Here is a 20,245-nt window from a genome sequence, read left to right as displayed (position 1 = left end):
TGTTTTCATTATCAAGTAATTTCCTTTTTCTTTTCCTTGGGGATATGGTAGAACCACATTATTCTCAAGGTGTGCTATAAAGATTGATTTGCAAAAGGCTTTCAAAACGTTGGATTAAAATTTTACCCACAACATTTTGGCAGCCATTGGATTGCATTCAAAATTTATAGGCTGGATCAACAACTGTATTACAACCCTAATGTTTCCTATATCACTTAATGGAGGGCTAGTGGGTTATTTTCAAGGAGCTAGAGGAATAAGATAAGGGGATCCATTCTCCCCATATCAATTTGCTCTAGCAATGAATGTGCTGTCAAAAATGCTAGATGAAGTTGCCAAGTTTGGAGTGTTTGCCATCATCTTAAGTGCAAATAGATCAAGTTGACACATTTATGTTTTGCGAATGATTTGTTGATTTTTGCAAAGGGAAGCAAGGATTCAATCATTGATGTCAAGGAGGTTATGCAAGTTTTCTACTTGTTCTTAGGGCTATAACTAAATTGTGAAAAGAGTGAGATATATGCCATAGGAATAAGTAGAGAAGAGATCTAATCAATTAAACAAGCCAGAGGATTCAAAGTAGGCTTACTCCCTGTCAAATACTTAAGAGTCCCACTAGTCACCAGAAGATTCACTGTAAAAGATTGTGCTTAATTGCTTAAAAAGATCATCGTTTGGATTAAAGGATGGACTAGTAAGTACTTATCTTATGCTAGAAGACTACAGCTAATCCAATCAGTATTCTTCAGCTTACACAATTATTGGTGTAAACATTTTATATTGCCTAAATATGTGTTAAAAAAGATCAATCAGCTATGCTTTAACTTCTTTTAGAAAGGCCATGAGAGGAATACTAAAGGAGCTAAAGTTAGTTAGGAAGCCGTTTGCCACCCTAAGTCCAAAGAAGAGTTAGGTATCAAAAACACACTCACTTGGAACAAAGCATGCATGATGAGGAATATTTTATCTATTTTCTCAAAAGAAAAATCTATATGGATAGCTTAGATTGAAGCCTATGTCTTGAAAGGCAGAAATATATGGCAAGTTGAACCACAACAGGGTACCAGTTGGGGCTAAAGGAAACTACTTTAACTCCGAACTACCGCATGCCAATTCATAAAATAGGAAAATGGTATTAAGGTGTGGCTGGTCTCTAATAATGGTGATTCTATTGCAGCAATTTGGAATGAGATAAAATAGTAAAAGAAGGTTGAGTGGCACAGACTAATTTGGTTTTAGTATCATATCCCGAAGCACTTGATGATTGCATGGATGATTATACTAAATAGGCTTTCAACAAAAGATAGATTGAGAAATTAGAGAGTGGAGGTGGATGAAAGGTGCTGCCTATGTCAACATAGGAGAGAATCTAAGGACCATTTTTTTTTTTTGTTGTGAATATGCAAGTGGAGAAGGGTATTACAATTATGCAAGATTGACGGAGTGGTTGGAGAGTGGACCGAAGAATTGAAATAGGCAGTGATAAGGAAAAAAGGCAAGGCACTAATATCAATAATATTAGTATTGCTTGGAATGCTCATATATACTATATATAAAGAGAAATGAACTACAAATTATTTAAGAATAAAGAAGGAATAGAAAAACAAGTATATGAGCTAATTAAGGAAGCTGTTAGAACTTGATTATATAATTGCATTCAATTGCTGCTGACTCAGTCAACAAGATTTTATGTGATGCTTGGAATATAAATAAAGTTATATTGCATAATAATTAGAATATGATTTGATTGTATATATGGAGTGTATGTATGTAGCAATTTTATTGCTTCTTTTGGATAAATAAAATACAACTTATAAAAAAAAAAAAACTGGATAAATAAAATACAACTTATAAAAAAAAAACTAACTTTTGGGTCGAACTTGACCTAAAAATATTTGGGCCAACATTATATATCTAATTCAGCTCGAAGGTCCATTGAAGCCCAACCATTCTATTACAAAACCCAAGTGAGCCCAAAAAGCTTAAAGGTAAATGTACGCCATGAGCGTAAGTTAGTATTGCCCCAATATATTTCGCTTTATGCACGTTAAAAATCGACCGTTGAAGCCCTGTTTTCGAAGTGCAACGGTTCCTGAAAATTCTTCTTCTTCTTCTTCTTCTTCTTCTTCTTCTTCTTCTTCTTACTATCTTTCTAATTCTGCTATTAACGAGGAGGCCACAATGGGCGCTAAAACAGGGTCTCAAATCTCATCAGAACGTCAGAAGTGGGATAAACTCTTTGAGGGTTTAGTTAAGATGCTTAAAACCCAGCAACAACAGCTTGAAACGCTGGCTAAAGAAAGAAAGATTCTCGAAGATAGGATCAACATGCAATATGAACGGTGGGTCTCTGATGTTCGCCTCTATGAAGATCACATCTCTCATGTAAGAGTTTTCAATTTAGGGTTTTGAGGGTTTTTTGTTGTTTTTGCTCCCCTTAATTGGAGGGTTAATATGGGGTTTTTTGTTATATTTTGGTGTTCAGATGAAGAGGGGTTTGGAATCGAAAGAGATGGCGCGTGTGCTTGAGGCTGCAAAAGCCGATTTGATGGTAGGAATGAAGCACAGAGAAGCTCATCTTTGCAAAATGAAATTAGGTATTTTTTTCCCTTAAAATTTTTTTTTTCAAGTTATTTTGTTTTTTTTTTTATATGTTGAGTTGAATTCATGTTTTGAGTACACTGATCAGAAATTGATTTGTTTTATGTTATTTAGTAACGGTCTGATGTTTGCATTTTCTTAATTGTCTTATTACAGAGGAAACAGAGGATGAACTGACTGATTTCAGAATCTGGTTTGACATCCTCAGTAAAAATTCAGAAGTATGTTCTGAAGATTTTCTCCTTTTATAATTTTATACATTGTACAATTTCTAAGCTTTTTAATCATTTCATTGTACGCAGGATACTTGTCAAAGGGACCCCAAAGAAACCAAAAAAGGAATGTCAGGACTTAAGCATAGTGGTTCAAAATATGTTACTTTGAGGACATTGGAAGATGATGTAAGAAGGCTAAAGCTTGAATGTGAAAATCTTGCTTCAGAAAAGAGTTCTCAAGTCGCTGCACTTATGGCTGAGAATAAGTTTGCATGGAATCAGTTCAATGTTCTGGAAAGTCAATGCACAGATAAATTGAACAGCAAGCATTCTGAACTTGAAAAAGCTAACAGGAAAGTTGAGGCACTTATTTCCAATATTGAGGAACTAAAGTCATCTAATGCTGTAAAGGATGAAATAATTGAGAGATTAAAAGCTGAAGTATCTCAGAAGGAGGCTGATGCGAGTAGATTACATGAAGAAGTGTCTAAAATTTCTAGGGAGGTAGAATTGTTAAGGAAGTCCAGAAGCGTTTCTTGTACACCAGTAATAAAACGTTGCACTGCAGACAGAAGAACTTCTGTTCTTGAAGGTAAGAATAGTGGCAGGGATGGATGCAACGTTATTGTGAAGAAAGAAAGCTCTGCTCCTCATGTTCCTGACCTTGTGAAGGACAATGAAAAGGTAATCAATCTAGCTTAAGTAATGACCACTGAGAAAGTTACTGTTCTTGATCTCATCTATTCCCCGTATAAAAACATGAAGGCTATACATTTGCTGATATGTTAATTTGCGGTTCGAACTTATTCTGTTATGATATGTTAATAGCATATGTGAATACTGTTGTTTGTTCTTATTTGAAAGATCTGTCTTCTAACCAAATTTTAATTTCTTATGTTTTTTAGGGAATCAGAAGCTTGAAGAGAAAAAAAGATGATGCTATATCCATTTATGAAATACCAAAGTTGTTCACTTCTGCATTTAAAGTTCCCAGATTGAAAGCCTCCTCTCCCAAGACAAGATGACCTGTACCATCTTCTTGGCTTGGAGTTTGCTCTTCCATGTACTTTTTGTTTATTCACTGCAATCTTGGCAGTTTAAACGATGTATATTTGTTCCATACCCTGAAGCACCAATGATAATTTGTACATGGCTAATTATTAATGAATTAGTGTTTGTGATTGTCATATCTGTCTGGACATCTTTTTTACGAGTGGTGAATGCTATTATGCTGATACAGAAGGTAGAGTGCAAAAATTCTAAAGCCAATTTTATGGGCTGATAAATGAATCAGACTCCTAAATCTTTAACTAACAATAAAATGTTTAATTTCCTCATCTAATAATGTGGAAAACAGGTCAGTGCATCCAGGGAAAGCTCAGAATTTTGCAATTGAGAGAGCCTTGTAAATGAAAAGTGATTAACAAGGTATTTAGAAAGACTATAAAACTTGATATCATCCATGCCATGAGGAAGGTAAACAATGCCTTAGCTATCGTAAGAAGGATGGAAAACTATAACCGAAGGACCAAACTTTATAAACGCACTAGCAACTTACATCTTCGGTTCCTCACAGAATAGGTAAACAAATAGCATCTCTAGACCACTCGATCAAACTAGTAAACCGACCTCCAAATATTTGGAGACCACATGGAATGAAAGTAGGACTGGTAAGAGACCATCACCAGAAGCACCGCCACCAGCACAATCATGCCCCAAGGCAAGTTCCTGGTTCTATATTCCAATTCCCTCTTCGTCCTTGCATAAGGAATCACTAGCCTTTCACATCTACTGGCAAACTGCGCAGCAAAGATCAAGACAACAGGCAAGAACAGGAGGAACAACTTCAAGTTAAGAACTGCATGATGTATCTCTTTCTTGCAGTTCACATAAGAAGAAACCATCAAAAGAAGACATATGATTCCGAATATGGAAAGGAGAGGTAAAGGAGGAGCAGAAATGGACGTTAATGCTTGCTCTGTCCATCCTCGCTTCCACCCAGGACCTCTATCCTTGAAAAACCAACCCATCACTCTGTTTCACCATGGCTTCTTCTTCTAAGTATGTGTATATATAAATCTCAAAGAATAAAAAGAGAGTTTATTTGCTTTGGCATAAATTCTAAGGTTTTAGATTCTATTCCCAACCAAGACCTTTCTTTTGGACTCATTCCCACTAAGATTGATGCCAAATTAATATTTTTCTAAAAACGAAAAGACTGCAAATATATATACAGAAAAAGAATTTATTCTTCATGGTTTCATGCAAACCTAAGATGGAAGTTTTCTTGGGACTGTGTCACGTTTTGGGCTATAGCTGATTTTCATGGGACATTGTTTTATTAAAACGGCACCGTTTAGATGCAGTAACTTGCCCTTGGTTAGGGCTTGGGCCTTGGGGGGCCTAAAACGAAGCACTTCGCAGTTTTTCACCCAGTTGCAAAACCAAGAACCCGAAAGCAGCTCACAGGGTTTTTTATTCTTCGCCGAAACAGTTCAGAAATCACAATCTTTGTTCTTTTTCTTCTTCTCTATATTTTCTTTGGAAATAAAGACCGAAGCTTCTGATTTTTCTAGAATATTACGGATGCCATCCGAGGATTCAAAGCAAGTGAAAAAAGAGGAACCCGAAGATGATGAAGCGGACAGGAAAATCTTGAGTTCGATGGTGGAGAACCGTAAGAAGAAACCCTCAAGTAATAGTAACAATGCTGATGTTTCTAATTCGAAATCCCGTCCCAAAGAAGGCAAAGTGAAGAAAGAAGAGCTGGTAGATGATGATGACCATGGTAAAGATGAAGACTTTAAAATACCCATTAAGGGTTCTTCATCTGGGTCACGCGCCAAAGCAACCAAGCTCAAAATGGAAGAGAGTGATGATGAAGATGAAAAACCCATTTCCAAAAGAAGCTCCGATAATAAAGCAGATAAGGTTTTTGATTTGTTTTTTAGTCAAAAGGACCTTTTTTTGGTTTGGTATTTGCTGAACAAAAAAGATTGAAAATTTGGGGAAAAGGATAAATTTTCGATTTTGAGGGATAAAAAAAATTAATGTGTTTATTGTTTTTTTCCGTCGTGAAATTTTCAGGAAAAGGAGCTGAAGAAAAAGAAGAAAAAGGGGGAAGAAAAGAAAGCGGCAGCTGGGAAGGAAGGGAAGCGGGGGAGGAAGGTTTATGATTTGCCTGGTCAGAAGAGAGATCCTCCTGAGGAGGTACTTAGACTTCAACATTTTCATTTTTGGGTCTATTTTCCTATTTTTGAGTAATTTATCATTGTTGCACTCTTCAATTTCAGAGGGATCCGCTGCGTATATTTTATGAGACAATGTACAAGCAAATTCCCCATAGCGAAATGGCACAATTCTGGTAAGACATAATTCTCCTTCAGTACCTTTTATAGGTAGTGTAGTGCATTTGTATGTTGTGTTGTAGTTCTATTTCTGCTTTTTTACTAGACTGTGTGCAAGATAAGGTGAAGGATAATGTTTAGAATAAGTCATTTTTATCAATTGTCCACTCTATAATCTCATTCTTTTGAGAACTAAAAGCTACGTATGCTGCTTTCCATGTGAAAAGACTTGCTTAAATGCTGCAAAAGATTTGCCTTAGGCTTGCGGCTTGCCTTAAGAAAGACTGGTGCAGTTGATAATGGTGAATAAACAAAATTGATGATAAGCTTCTCAAGCGCATCTGTAAACCAGAATAAAGAAAGAATAGGACACTTCTGTGATAAAATGAAAATGAAATGGACATTTCTTTCTTGAGTGGATTATCTTGACCAGCTGTGGTGGATCTAGATTTTTTACTTCGATTACTGTATATATCTCAGTCAGTTAGATTTTTTTTTTTTTGGATAATTGTGATTTTATTTATCCAAGCTAGCAGAATTCTGCTACAATACAACTAATCTTCAGCATATAAAACAATTTGTCAGCCTATTCTAGAAGCTCACAGTTTAAATTCCATGTATGACACAATTGTTTGTTAACAACATCTCCTGCTCAGTCAGTTAGATTTATTAATAGAATTAATGCAAAAAATTACCCAGAGGTGGTTAATGCAACTTCAAGTGTGTAACTGAACTCTGTACACTTTGGTTCTATTGATAGTTGTCTCTTTTGTAATTTCTCATTCTGTATCAGAAGCATTGAATTTTCTTTTCTAATACTCAAGAGGTTTTATTATCAGTTCTCTCTCATTTCCCTAATTGTGCCATTGCCCCAAATTTAATACTTTGTTGCAACCAACTCATTGATCTGAAAGAAAAAAAAAATTAGTGCATTTGAAACAGCTAGTATTATGCCAAATGGTCTGTAATTCCTGCTTTCTGCAATACAAGAAAGTTTTCTTCCAAACCTCTTGCTGAGTGTCAGAATCCACCGATTCCCAACCCCTTATTTTGTATTCCAATTCAATGTCTTATCTAAATCCTGAGGTGATTAGAGTCCTCTCCAACTCAGATTGGAAGTGTAATACTGCAATATGTTGCTACATGGATGATGATGATGACCATTTTTGCATCTCTTACCTGGTAATTTTAAACAGTTTTGTCTCCTTATACCCATTCCATTAAATCAATGCATCAGTATAGTATGAGTTGACTTGATTAAACTCATTTTACACAAAAGAAATTCCTTCTGTGTAACTCAATTTCATTCATCTTGGAATACATATTTTCTGTTTATTATTATTTTATGGAATGTGTTTATAGAGAAGCATGCATTCCTATGTAATTGCAGGATGATGGAGTCTGGTTTGCTCCCTATTGTGGAAGCAAAGAAAGTCTTTGAAAAGAAACAAAAGAAGATTCAGCAGCAAAAGCTCAGTTCCCCAATGAAAGCTGCTTCAGCTGTAAAGGGTAGCACAAAATCTGTCCCTGTTAAGAAAACTCCTCCAATCACCCCCGTTTCTTCAAATAAAAAGAGAACAGATTCCAAAGTTGCCCTGAACCAGACCAAGAAACGCAAGGCGGAAGAAAGCTCCGATGATGACTTCGAGAATGTTTTGGCTAGTAGAACGAAGAAACAGAGAGCAAACTAATTACGTTTTCCACCATAACTGATTATTTCTAGTTTGTAATGTTGTGGTACTTAACTCATTGGATCTTCATTGATTAGTTGTGATAATACTAATTGAACTGATCTTTAATGATCGTTGCATTGTTTGGTAAACAGCAATGGAAGATTGGAAGTGTTCAAAATCTCCTTTTTTGTTTTTTGTTTGTTATATGTGTTAACCTGTTTCCGCCATATGGAAAAAGAACAAATACATGCGTAGAAGGCCGCGTGTCAGGATAGCTTGTTAGGACTCTGGACCAAGAGCATTCATAAACTTGAAGTCATTACATCAGGAATGGCTCAAAGTTAGGCACATATTATTTATTTATCATTATAATTTTTACAGTACTTGAATCATAGCCATTCATGCAGTAAAATTTATGGTGAATAAATGTGTTTCTATGATTTTTATACGGTAATTACTTGCGGATAAGATATCTGAACCAGATAATTTTGGACGTTCCCCACCGGCCGCTTGAAATTGACGAATAATATAATGTCTACTACTACCATTAATTGAAGAATAAACTATACTTCTTTACCCAAAAAAAAGAAGCAAAACTACCCTTGAATGACAGTTGGCTCCAATGGATGTTGACTGAGGACAGAGCAACCGTAATTCGTTAAGAAGTAGAAACCTGCATTGTGGCAGCAAAACTATTTTCACTGTCTCCTTATTCTTCCTCCTTAGTGACTGGTAAACTACCTTAAAAATTCTTTCACAAAAGTAAGAAAAACAAGCATTAAACAATGGCAGATGTTTGCCAATGATTCAGAGAAAGAAAGCCACTAATGTTTTGTTAGAACGACCCTAGCTTTTGCTAGTTCCAGTGTGAGGCTAAAGAGGAAGGAAATCCGCCATTAACGAAAGCCCTTCTCCTCTTCCTTGTCATGCTAATTATATGCAAATTGTTAACCTTGTAGAAAGCATTTTTCAGGCTCTATAAATAATTGGGCCCCAAATGGCGATCATCCTGGATAGGGTAACCAATCTGCATTTTTATTTCAACACCTTACAAAGTTACAACAGCTTCAAGGACTGATCATCTGAAATCATGTTTGATCTAACTATCGAACAGAACAGTAGTACTCAATCAAACCGTTGCTCAAGAACCCTGTTCCCAATGGATTTGGCTCCTCTCCATTTGACCTATTAACAGGAGATCGGACCGGTTAATAGTATGGATACGAAGACACTTCATACAAGGGGGAAAGACATAACCACCAGCTCAAACTGAATACTACCATTTTAGTACGTTACCAACTCAAACTGAATTAACAATAAGATTTGAACCAAAATTTAGCTCAAAAGTATTTGTATGAAACATTATTCAAAATTAGAGAGAATTGACGTTTCATTCATAAATTTGTTTATATGTATTTTTTTAAAAGAAAAAAAAAAAAAACCCTCTACTGAGTCAATTGTGGTTTTTCTCGTGGACTCTTTTTTCCAAAATAGTAATACTAGAAAAAGGAAATGGCCAATAAGGAGGCGTTTAATAAGCACGCTCCTTAACAGGAGTGGACAAGTTTCCAAAGTCATGCTCTTCTTAGGTAAGGTAACTAAGAGTTGAATGACGCAAACGCAACCGCATTGCTCTGGCTCCAACCTCAATAGTCTCAAACCCATCGAATAGCAAAAGAAGCCCATAAACCCTAGACCAACCTCAACCTCGCCTCGCTGACACGTGTCACTGCCCAAACCCTCGCCATAGATTTCTTATTTATTTTCCTTTTTAAGCTGAATCCCCGGCTCCAAGCCACTCCATCTCTTCCTCTTTCTCTGGTTCAATTTTTCAACTCTTCTTCTATGGAGAAGATTTAGAGTGATTAAAATAACAGAGCTTTTTTTTTTTCTTTCTTTCTTCTTTAATTATAAGAGGAAGAGAGATTCTGGGTAGCAATGGAACAGAGCTGTGACGGTCCTGTCACTGCGGAAGAGATTGAGGTCGCCAATATATTGTTGGAGCTGCCCCATCTAATCTTCGAATACGAGTCACGCCCTCGCTTTTCTTTCACATGGGGGGCCAAGAGGAAGAGATCTAATGCTTCAAAACCAGAGGTAGCCGCCACATCTTTGCCGGCTCTGAAACTATCCCCATCACAACCACCGTCACTTCCCTCTAACATCGTTGGTTCTACCTATGAGACTGAGGCACTGATGAAAAAGGCCTTGACTTCAAGTCCTGCTACACCTCTTTCCTTCTCTCCAAGTGAATCTGATGAGAAGCCTCTGCCTTCCAAGAAAAAAGCCTCTGTTAATAGTCTTAAACAGGTACGTTGTTTTTGCCATCTTTTTTCTGTTTTGTATGGGTCATCACTCGTCAATAAGTTTCTTTTCTCTCTTCTTATCTGTTTTCTCTTTACACGTGTGCTCTCTGGGTTTTTTCGTAACAATTAAACAGACGAAAGAACAATTGCTAGAGATGATGGAGGATTTTACTCGGCGCAATGAATTACTGAAAAAGGTTAGTTTTTTTTTTCTCTTTCTTGTTGACATTAATTAAATTGTCCTTTACTTTTCTTGGATTTCACCACATTATCTTCATCTTTTACTTAGTCTTTCATTCAATTTTTTGAGTATATGATTTTTTTAAGCATAAGCATGTAATACTAATCTTTGATTATTCGGAATTCAAACAGGATATAGAGAATAAGAGGCTGTTTCTCAACCAGCAGAAAGCTGAAAACTTGGAGTTGAAAGCAAAGAAACAAAAAGCATTTCTTTTTAATGAGGTGGGGTCGTGATTTTTCTAATTTATCTAGTATTAGGTATTTGTTATTTAATTTCCTTTCTTTTATTTTTTAACAGTTAAGTCAGAGTCCTCCCAAAGCAGAAGAGTCACGTTTGGAAACAAGTAAAAGCTTGAATTTTGAGACACAATTAACCCAAATTTCCGTGGAGACTCAAAACACTACTCCTCAGGATCATCATCATTATCATCGTCAGCAGCAAATTTCTACCAGGGTTTATCAACAACCGTTCATAATGGACCAAATGGTTTGCAAATCGAAAATGAACAAGAATCCTCAATACCCATATGCTCGAATGATTTCCTGGTTACCATCAAACACTGGAGGATTAAGCAGGGTTCATGATAATGTGGGCCCACTTGGTCTTCTTGATCTCAACTTTTCCGTGGAGGAAGCTTTCGGGTTTAGCTCTTCAAAATCGACTGATCTGGATACAGTAACTAAGGCTAGAGCTGCACAAGCAAGGTTAAAAAGGAAGCAGATTTGCAGGTCTAAGAATTTCAATGCTGCGTGTAAATCTCGTTACCCTTTTAGATGATTTTTGGCTTTTCTCTTCGGATTTTGTTTTGTTTTCTTTTCTTTTTACCGCGGAATTAACGTAGGCTATCAAATAGGGGTATGAAAATTGTAAATTAGAATAGTTTGGGATGAGGTTTTTCCGGAAATTAGTCTTATAATATTCATAAATGCTTGATTATCTTTAATGATTATTCAAAACAAGATTTTTTACTTTGTGAGCAATCTTTTAGCTTTTTGTGTAAAGGCCAAAGGGACCCGAAAGAATCTAAATTCCTTAATTGGGGAAAGGTGATAGTGATTTCAGGAACGTGGGATTTGCTAAGCCTGTGAAAGATCACATTTAGCATTTTTTTCGTTATGAGCACATTTAACATTAAAATGAAAGGAAAAAGAGATTATATTCCACTTAGTTAAATGGATATAATTTTAAAAAATAACATCATAAATAATTTTTTAATTATAATAAAATATTCAAAGAAATCATTTTAAAAAAATTTTAATGTAGTATTTTAATTATTAATTTATTAATTAAAGTAGTTTTTACTTTTAATATGATTAATTTTAAATAATGATACATTATTTATTATTTATAAAAAATATTTAAATGATATATTAATTAATAAATTTATAATTTAAATATTATATTATAAATTTTTTAAATTTAAAATATTATATTAAATATTATATTATAATTTATGACCACTGATGAAATTAAACCTAATTTAAAATTGTTTCCTCGATTTAGTTTTGGACCGATAGCCCAAACCTCCGAGCCAGGCTCTAGCCCCAAGTGGATAGCTCACAAGTGGGAAATAACAATTTAGAGAAAGAAGATCCAGCTGCTTGTTTTCTCGTGCAGTTGAGCAATTTATATATTTTTTTCTTTTCTTTTTTAACCATAGTCTGACAATGAGGCTTGGACAAATCATACAGCGTTCTCATTCATCTTTGGCTGAATCTGCTTTTCCAAATTTTCTGGCAACTCGACCTGAAACTCAATGGAACTTTTTGCTTCTATCTGCTACCTGTAACCACTTAAATGGTGAATCTGCATGTTACCAATACTAAATTCAGTATTATTGAACTTTTATTTTACCTTTTGAAGATGAAAAGAATGGTATGTCTTCGGCTTTTACCGCTTAAAATAAAGAAAATGAAAAGTACTTTTGTCAAGTAGACCCTGGCGAAGGAATCCAAACGAGTCTATAACTTAGAACTGCACTGATCTGTTTAAACAGAGGAGAGGAAAGAAAGCCGAGCCAATGTCTATCCAGCAATACTTTCAGGGCCCCTATCCACTGAAGAGAGTACAAGAACAACCCAAAAACTCTCTAATTGGATCGTGTTGGCAGCAGATATTTAAAGCGCGTGGGTTCAAGAAAGGATAACTATTACCATTTACCAAATACCAATCCACTTGAGAAGCTCATTCTGCTGAGGGGAAAGCTTGACCGTCTATGTGTTTAACCTTAGTTTTCCTCAGGGTTTAGCCCTGGTTAAGTTAAACATTTCCAGGCTTCAAAGGCTTCCAGCAACCCTAGGGAAGGGAACCTTTCGTGTATAAAGTCTGAGAAGCTCACCGCTAAGTGCTGACATCCCAGTATCCTACTCCTACCTGTAAGATGCCACTCTCAGATTACAGTCAAATACCATTTTGTTGTGCTATCTTCTATGGAAATAAATCTTTAATTTATGGTTTTTACAATATAATAGTGCAAATAGTAGAACCTAGTAATGAAAAGCATGCAAATGATGAGGATTATTTTGGGTATGAGACGCTCGCCAATATTTTAATGCGAGCGGTGTTTGCACCTCATGCTTCCGTGACTCTGATGCGTATGTCTATAGTTTTCTTTCTTTATTACTAGTATTATTATATTGATCAGCGGCCATTCCCTTCCTTTTGGGGCATTTGATTAGTTTGTCGTGCACAGTTTAGGATAAATTAGACTATTTTGTTTCCTGACTGCGTCTGGATTTTTGTCAGTCTCTCTTTTAATCAACAGCTGTTTCCATACTCCGACTATGAACCATTTCTGGTTGTTTTCAGCAAGTACTATGTAGATTTGCTGAAGGGAAATGTTTGTTTGAGCCAAGCCACGGATTGGCCAGTCAGAAACTAATCCGTTGTTATTAGTGAAAAGCATTTTTCACCCACCCTAACCATAAATCATGATTTGATTTACTTTTTATTATCAAAATATTACACCTTGATCAGCAAATTTTCTCCATTTTTTTTTCTCAAAAGAAAGTATATTTCTTTGATCTTTTGCACTTTAGAGGCAAGCTGATAGCTATAGATTCTGATATCTATTAGATGACATGTTATTGTCATTTCTCTGCAAGAAAAGGACGGCCCAATATCAGAAAGGGCACCTGGGGGATCCATTGTTGACCGCGAAGTTGTTCAGAGATACTGCTGTGGAATTTTCTCGTTGGATTACAAGAAAGATGGATCCTGCTCGAAGAGAGTTGAGCAATACTCCCTTATCACTTGCCATGCTGAAGCTAGTAATATCAGCTCCAGAAATAGTTTGCTGATTGGCAGTCGGGCACAACAAGCTTGGTGCTTAGCAGTGTAGACATTAGTCAGTGCACATGGGAAGCTCCTAGGAACTCGATTCTTAAAGTAAGATTTATCCCAAAAACAACTGCGAGTTGCGACGTCAAACTTCAAAAACTTAATATCGAATTTGGATTAAGTTTATGAAATGATTAAATGTAGACCAAAAAATGAAAGATTGAAACCGACATTGATCCACAAGACTTAACCTCGATATTTTTGGTCGAACACAATTTAATTTTTAGAAAATTTCTGAACATTTTAAACAATCCATAATTTCTCAGTTTGAAAAAGGCAAACATCATCTTGGGAAATACAAGCGCAAAGCAGAAAAAGTTTATTTATTTGAAAGTCTGAAAAAAGCAAACAACATAATCTTGGGAAACACGAGCGCAAAGCAGAAAAACCTAAACAAACATTGATAGCCAGACAATAGCATACAGGCAGGTAAAGGTTGCTATTCTCATTCTGGTTCACTTGTAATTGCACACACATTTTAGGACTCATAGTTCTCCTCCGGAACCTCATCCTCGTACTCACCCTCATCCTCAACAGTTGCATCCTGGTATTGTTGATACTCTGCCACCAAGTCGTTCATGTTGCTTTCTGCTTCTGTGAACTCCATTTCATCCATCCCCTCGCCAGTATACCAATGCAAAAAGGCCTTGCGACGGAACATTGCTGTGAATTGCTCACTTACCCTCCTAAACATCTCCTGGATTGATGTCGAATTCCCAACAAAAGTACATGACATTCTCAGACCCTTTGGTGGAATATCACAAACACTGGACTTCACATTATTGGGAATCCACTCCACAAAGTATGATGAATTCTTGTTCTGAACATTAATCATCTGTTCATCGACCTCTTTGGTGCTCATCTTGCCCCGGAACATAGCTGAGGCTGTCAGGTAGCGACCATGGCGAGGGTCAGCAGCACACATCATGTTCTTGGCATCCCACATCTGCTGAGTCAGCTCAGGGACAGTGAGAGAAATGTACTGCTGGGAACCACGGGATGTGAGAGGTGCAAACCCAACCATAAAGAAGTGAAGACGTGGGAATGGGATCAGGTTCACAGCCAACTTCCGGAGATCGGAGTTCAGCTGTCCAGGGAACCTTAGGCAGCAAGTTACACCACTCATAGTTGCAGAAATTAAGTGGTTCAGATCTCCAACTGCAAATTAAAACGTGTAGTGTTAGCTTCAACATTTTAAATTGTTTCAGGCTATTGCAAACCATCCATTAAGATGAATATCATATCACTCACAGCTTGGAGTGGTGAGCTTTAGAGTCCGGAAGCAAATATCATAAAGTGCCTCATTGTCAAGAACCATGCATTCATCAGCATTTTCTACCAACTGGTGCACAGAGAGGGTGGCATTATAAGGCTCCACAACTGTGTCAGAGACTTTAGGTGAAGGGAAAACAGAGAATGTCATCATCATCCTGTCTGGATATTCCTCTCTGATTTTTGATATCAGGAGAGTACCCATGCCAGAGCCCGTGCCTCCGCCAAGTGAATGGCATACCTGGAAGCCTGGTCCAAAAGTAACATAAGCAAGGGAGTTTCATCAGCCAATTCAAAATGAAAATTGCCATTGTTTTATAGCCAATAAGATTTTATTGCTAAAAGCTAACAGTTCAACTCCAGGACTTTTCAAATTAACCCTTTCCTACAAGCAAAAGATTTCAGTGGATAGACAAGATATACTATGCTTTACAATTTGCTAAATACCAGGAATCAGAAATGGTTTAAATAAATAAATATATATCAAATTGCTCCAGAGCCAACGGTGACAATTTACATTTTCTGAGACACTGACAACTGCGATACATAGTTGGAAGATCAAAACTACTCCAAACAGTTAATCTAAAATAACTTAACCACTCAGAATCCTGATAGAAAAGTTCTCAGAAAACCTGTGCCACCAACGATCTATTGAAAAGGATATTAAAATTAAGAAGTAAGTCATTATCCTTCATTTTACTTCACATTATGATACAAAATGTATCAGCCCCCATATTTGGGGTTCCCTTAATGTGACAGTAGTTAAATAATCCACCAATATCATCGTCTACAACATAGTGTTACCATAATTACAGAAGCAACAAACCAAATATTTCACAGCAGTCACACCATTATCAGATGGTGACAATAATTGTCCTCTTCAGATAGATCTGGATCCAGAGACATGTTTTTCTCTTTCTTCCTTTTCTTAATAGGTTTATACTAACCATTCTTCAAAAATTGGATAAAACAAGATCTGATACTTTATATCGATGTTACAATTTACCATGATCTTTATTATTTTTAGACATACATAACAGTCACATGGTTATTCATTTATGCATGTTAATTATGATTCTTTGATTCTCCATGCTCATTTAGAGACATTTCATATTTCTTCAATGTGGCCGACCCATAATAATGTAAAGGCAGCAATCACATGATGATCATGAGCTGGTATGGGCCCCCAAGGCTCCAGCAAATGCATTAAGAAGTTCATCGAGTGCTCTAAGATCTAACTTTATTTTAATTTTTGAAAAGAAAACTATAGTAAAAAATTGTCGGTAGAATAAAGGAGAAAACGAGAGGCAGATGAGGAATCACAATCATAACAAAGAAAAAAAAATCATATAGTAAAATAGATCTGCCTATATCGATAAAGGCCCATGCCCTCCATTGCCTCCACAACAGACAAAAAGAAGCGTACTAATAACAGCTCAGTCTCGTTGGCAAAATGTGACTAGTATTCAGACAAAAGATGTAAATAGTTACCACTAGCCAAATAAAGACAAAGAGTAGATAATTGAAAAGAGAAACAGTCCTTCCATGTCATTTTCACAGTTAATTATCATCAACCATATAATTCAAGCTCTTACTATACTTTCACAGTTAATTTTGACAGGTAAAATGGATTATTTTCCCTTGATATGGTCATCGCCGAAAGTTAGGAATTAAAAAGATCAACGGCAAAAGCAGTTCTATATCGCTATCATGAAAGTGATTAGGTAACTCAAATGGATAAAGTGCTTCAAACTTTGTGGTGAAAAATATAAGAGCAGAGCAGTTATGTTGGAATGGATCAAGTTAAATGCCATTAAAAATATATGATAAGAATAAATCCACGAATATCCATCCGTGCAGATTTGGCCAATTCTAAGTTTCTAAAACAAACATGAAAACTAAATTATTATTACTATGGATATGTAAAGGGGAGGAAGAATATATATAGACCTTGCAAGCAATCACAATTCTCAGCCTCTTTACGAACAACATCAAGAACGGCATCAATCAACTCGGCTCCTTCAGTGTAATGACCTTTCGCCCAGTTGTTCCCGGCACCGGATTGTCCAAACACGAAATTATCAGGCCTAAAGATCTGGCCATAAGGACCGGATCTGATACTATCCATAGTACCGGGTTCAAGATCCATGAGAACCGCACGAGGAACGTACCTTCCACCGGAAGCCTCATTGTAATAAACATTGATCCGCTCTAGTTGGACATCGGACAATCCATCTCCCTTGTACCTTCCAGTAGGATCCACGCCGTGTTCGTCGCAGATCACTTCCCAAAACTTGGAACCGATTTGGTTCCCGCATTGGCCTCCTTGAACGTGAAGGATTTCTCTCATGGTTCTTTTTTTTTTTTTTCTGTGTTTGGGAAAGGAAACGAAAGGGAAGGGAAGGAGACGAATGGATTTGTCAAGGGGAAGAGGTTAATAAGGAAATGCTAATAATATAAAGGGAATGATATTTTTGAAGGATTGTCTGTCATGAGCAGGACAATTGACAAACAGAGACAGAGAGAAACAGATAGAGAAAGGACACCAACTAACGGCCCATCGGAACCAAAGGATTTTACCCCGTAAGTTAGATAATTACGGTGCGGTTATTACTTTAATTAGTTGAAGGCCGGCAAAATTGGAGTGGATATGCCACGTGTTGGAAGACAAAATTCGTTTTAGGGCAGTTCTTGGACTATCTGGGCCGGCAGATTTCTTGCTCGGCCTAATTTTCTTGGAAGCGGGCTGATAGACATAATTACTCGATCACATAATGGGTAACAATCCTCATCTTTAGGCCCAAATGTAATATCCGGTGGAGCCAGTGGAAACTAGCGATTGTACTCGAACCGGAACATTCCCTGGATCAAATCGAATTCACAGTCCTATTTAGTGTTACGTATTCTAGAAAAGTTATAATGTTATAAAAGGGTTACCCTTGCATGTCTCTCACTCACATCTCCTCCTCAAAACCCTAGAGTTATAAGAGAAGGAAAATAGCTCGGGCATGAGAAACCCTAGAGTTCCAACGAGTTTGCTCTGGTACGACATGTATTGATCCCTATTAAAAAAACATAAATATTCCGTGTAAAAGATTTTGGTTTCCATTCCAATAGCAACTGTCGATAAACACCAAGCCTAACCTCAATTCTTGAATTAAAGCTAGTAGCCTAGCCGGGTCTTTGTTGTTCCGATCAGACAAAATATTACGAGTCCTTGACTACAAGTACCCCTCTCCTTTAACGCCAGTCATGTGTAATGGGTGAAAGTCCTCATCTTCGGGTCCAAATATAACATCCCCTGGATCAATGTAAATAAATTATCTATAAAACATCATTTTTTATTAAAAAAATCTTGCATTTCACGGTTAAAAATCTCACTTACATTTGATACGGTCTAAGCAATATGGCATAAGCAATGTAAACCGATCGAAGCCCCCGGTGTAGGATTTGCCACCGGACAACACTTGCTCAACCTGAAAAACCAATTATAAGGGACAGCCATTGAAAGTGATTGATGAGGTAATGTAGGGTTAGATGGGATTTTACCTTGATCTTGTGAGCAAAGTGATTGATGAGGTAATGGAGCTGAGCTGAAATAAAAGGAGGGAAGCCATCTAAAGACATGCCTAGCTCCGTGACTTTCAAAGAAGATAAATTCTGGAGCTTTCTAATTGGTTTATGCTTTAAGCCGGCGATGGGCTTCCGAAATTCTCGCCGGCTATCTACTGGTGACCAGTGAATCCGTTGAAGTTAAGTATTTAGTTCGAAAATCAAGAGGTTAAAACGACGTCGGCTTATGTCAACCGTGCTACACGTCTTTTCTCAGTAACCAGGCCGAGGCCTAGGCTCAATAGGGGTAGAATCGTCAAAAAGAAAAACGATTGAAAGCCCTAATCTTGCCCTTTAAATATCCCGTCCGCTTGCCACCCTTCTGTCTAACGCATACGGAAGCCTCCACGACACGGCTGCGAACAAATCACCCAATTGTAATATCTCGTTTTCGACTGTTTTCTTTGTTAGTTCTTCTTCTTTTTGTGCCAATATGGTTCTGATTTTCTGGTTTTCCATTAGTTTGAGTAATACGGGAAGTGAAAGAGAAATCAGATGATGAGATTGGATTAAAATTTCTCACGACGGTCGTCTGAGACACCTCCTAGTGTCTGTCTGATGCACTGATCCAATGTTTCTGATGATTTCCTTTCCTTTCCTTGCGTGTTCTTTTTTCTATAAAAAAAAAAAAAACGAAATGACGTAATTTACAGTAAAATATTTTTATTGGGTTCTTCTTATTTTTCATTATTGGCATGATGAGGATGCTTTTCACATTCACATTGAGATCGGCTGATCTTTGAAATTTCTATATTTTAAAGTCCTTTTCAGTCTGAGTGCCTTGCTCTGATACAATTTGAGATAATTGGTCAATCTTACAAAAACTTTGGCCAAGCCAATGGGAAACAAAAATTGTTAGTGGTAATTGGGAAATTTTGATTTACAAAGGCAATGGTGGAGCCGGTGCTCTTTACGAATCAAGCTGATTTAATCCGTAGCCATTGCCTGGAAACAAAATCCAAATGGGAAGCAAGTTCCCATCCATCCATCCATGTTTCAAACCAAGGATGTATCCTTTGCATGTCCCTTCCTGTTCATTTTAATACAATCTAACTCTGACCAATATTTTTCTTTCAACCAAATCTTGAAATTAAAATGATCCCCAACAACATTTGCCTTTTTAATTTTTAGTTTAATCTTCTTCTTTTTTTTATTGATCTTTTAATTTAAGCCAGAGTGGCATTTTAGCAATTTCTTCAAGCCTTGATCTATATATATATACACGATATATAGGAGTTAATGTCACTAATGATAGTTAAATTATGGTAAATGTTATTTGAATTTTAAAATTTTTATAAAATTTTTAATTAATGTAATATTTGAAATGTTATTTATTTTTTCATGCCATTATTAAAATTAGTTACATGAAATTTGAATGTTGTATTAATTAATAAATTTGTAGTTTAGACACCATTAAAATTTTTAAAATTTATCACATTAAATATTTTATTATAATTTAATAATCATTGAAAATATTAATCTTATATATAGGTTCATGTCTAATTACAAGCGACTTGAAATTCATAGTTTTAATACTTATTTATATACATTATCTTTTATTTTTTTTGAAATTCATAGATTTAATACCAATTTATATCTGAAGGGTTAAGAGAGAATTGGGGAACTCATGTTCAAA

The 20,245-nt window shown here is 36.3% G+C and overlaps 5 protein-coding genes, 1 long non-coding RNA gene and 1 other non-coding gene across 7 annotated transcripts; 5 read left to right on the top strand and 2 right to left on the bottom strand.

Moving 5' to 3' along the window:
• Positions 1–2,037: 2,037 nt before the first annotated feature.
• Positions 2,038–4,003, top strand: LOC111303944 (uncharacterized). The gene is made up of 5 exons (XM_022900520.2): positions 2,038–2,385; positions 2,486–2,597; positions 2,758–2,822; positions 2,904–3,500; positions 3,722–4,003. The coding sequence occupies exons 1-5, from the start codon at positions 2,041–2,043 to the stop codon at positions 3,839–3,841; spliced, it is 1,239 nt and encodes a 412-aa protein (XP_022756255.2). The 5' UTR covers positions 2,038–2,040; the 3' UTR covers positions 3,842–4,003.
• A 330-nt stretch (positions 4,004–4,333) lies between these two features.
• Positions 4,334–4,879, bottom strand: LOC149519525 (uncharacterized). The gene has a single exon (XM_089758064.1). It carries the CDS (start codon positions 4,844–4,846, stop codon positions 4,433–4,435), a length of 414 nt encoding a protein of 137 aa, XP_089614190.1. The 5' UTR covers positions 4,847–4,879; the 3' UTR covers positions 4,334–4,432.
• A 376-nt stretch (positions 4,880–5,255) lies between these two features.
• LOC111304983 (nucleolin) lies at positions 5,256–8,017 on the top strand. Its single transcript, XM_022902502.2, has 4 exons — positions 5,256–5,747; positions 5,904–6,026; positions 6,110–6,180; positions 7,554–8,017. The coding sequence occupies exons 1-4, from the start codon at positions 5,403–5,405 to the stop codon at positions 7,852–7,854; spliced, it is 840 nt and encodes a 279-aa protein (XP_022758237.2). The 5' UTR covers positions 5,256–5,402; the 3' UTR covers positions 7,855–8,017.
• A 1,415-nt stretch (positions 8,018–9,432) lies between these two features.
• On the top strand, positions 9,433–11,354 carry LOC111300637 (uncharacterized). The gene is made up of 4 exons (XM_022896265.2): positions 9,433–10,146; positions 10,277–10,339; positions 10,515–10,607; positions 10,684–11,354. Exons 1-4 carry the CDS (start codon positions 9,775–9,777, stop codon positions 11,161–11,163), a joined length of 1,008 nt encoding a protein of 335 aa, XP_022752000.2. The 5' UTR covers positions 9,433–9,774; the 3' UTR covers positions 11,164–11,354.
• A 568-nt stretch (positions 11,355–11,922) lies between these two features.
• On the top strand, positions 11,923–14,167 carry LOC149519524 (uncharacterized). Its single transcript, XR_016340768.1, has 2 exons — positions 11,923–12,761; positions 13,496–14,167. It is a non-coding gene; the product is annotated as an uncharacterized LOC149519524 (long non-coding RNA).
• Positions 14,014–17,419, bottom strand: LOC111303808 (tubulin beta-6 chain-like). The gene is made up of 3 exons (XM_022900288.2): positions 16,948–17,419; positions 14,977–15,246; positions 14,014–14,883 (listed from the first exon to the last, which is right to left on the bottom strand). Exons 1-3 carry the CDS (start codon positions 17,345–17,347, stop codon positions 14,204–14,206), a joined length of 1,350 nt encoding a protein of 449 aa, XP_022756023.1. The 5' UTR covers positions 17,348–17,419; the 3' UTR covers positions 14,014–14,203.
• Positions 17,420–19,097: 1,678 nt separating this feature from the next.
• LOC149519523 (small nucleolar RNA Z161/Z228) lies at positions 19,098–19,195 on the top strand. The gene has a single exon (XR_016341239.1). It is a non-coding gene; the product is annotated as a small nucleolar RNA Z161/Z228 (small nucleolar RNA).
• The last annotated feature ends 1,050 nt before the right edge of the window (positions 19,196–20,245 follow it).

The sequence above is a fragment of the Durio zibethinus genome, chromosome 3 (assembly GCF_047325235.1).
Source record: "Durio zibethinus cultivar Kanyao isolate XHJ-2024 chromosome 3, ASM4732523v1, whole genome shotgun sequence".
Lineage (NCBI taxonomy): Eukaryota > Viridiplantae > Streptophyta > Magnoliopsida > Malvales > Malvaceae > Durio > Durio zibethinus.
Note: the sequence above shows the minus strand (reverse complement) of the source record. Positions and strands in the feature narration are given on the sequence as shown.

Excerpts from the sequence above, each read along its gene's own strand:
- LOC111303808 (XM_022900288.2), bottom strand. The coding sequence starts at position 17,347 with ATGAGAGAAATCCTTCACGTTCAAGGAGGCCAATGCGGGAACCAAATC. Across the intron at positions 15,247-16,947 it reads GAATTGTGATTGCTTGCAAG|GCTTCCAGGTATGCCATTCA; the intron begins GTCTATATATAT and ends CTTTTGGACCAG. Across the intron at positions 14,884-14,976 it reads AAAGCTCACCACTCCAAGCT|TTGGAGATCTGAACCACTTA; the intron begins GTGAGTGATATG and ends TTTAATTTGCAG.
- LOC111300637 (XM_022896265.2), top strand. The coding sequence starts at position 9,775 with ATGGAACAGAGCTGTGACGGTCCTGTCACTGCGGAAGAGATTGAGGTC. Across the intron at positions 10,147-10,276 it reads CTGTTAATAGTCTTAAACAG|ACGAAAGAACAATTGCTAGA; the intron begins GTACGTTGTTTT and ends ACAATTAAACAG. Across the intron at positions 10,340-10,514 it reads GCAATGAATTACTGAAAAAG|GATATAGAGAATAAGAGGCT; the intron begins GTTAGTTTTTTT and ends GAATTCAAACAG.
- LOC111303944 (XM_022900520.2), top strand. The coding sequence starts at position 2,041 with ATGCACGTTAAAAATCGACCGTTGAAGCCCTGTTTTCGAAGTGCAACG. Across the intron at positions 2,598-2,757 it reads TCTTTGCAAAATGAAATTAG|AGGAAACAGAGGATGAACTG; the intron begins GTATTTTTTTCC and ends GTCTTATTACAG. Across the intron at positions 3,501-3,721 it reads TTGTGAAGGACAATGAAAAG|GGAATCAGAAGCTTGAAGAG; the intron begins GTAATCAATCTA and ends TATGTTTTTTAG.
- LOC149519525 (XM_089758064.1), bottom strand. The coding sequence starts at position 4,846 with ATGGGTTGGTTTTTCAAGGATAGAGGTCCTGGGTGGAAGCGAGGATGG.
- LOC111304983 (XM_022902502.2), top strand. The coding sequence starts at position 5,403 with ATGCCATCCGAGGATTCAAAGCAAGTGAAAAAAGAGGAACCCGAAGAT. Across the intron at positions 5,748-5,903 it reads CCGATAATAAAGCAGATAAG|GAAAAGGAGCTGAAGAAAAA; the intron begins GTTTTTGATTTG and ends TGAAATTTTCAG. Across the intron at positions 6,181-7,553 it reads AGCGAAATGGCACAATTCTG|GATGATGGAGTCTGGTTTGC; the intron begins GTAAGACATAAT and ends ATGTAATTGCAG.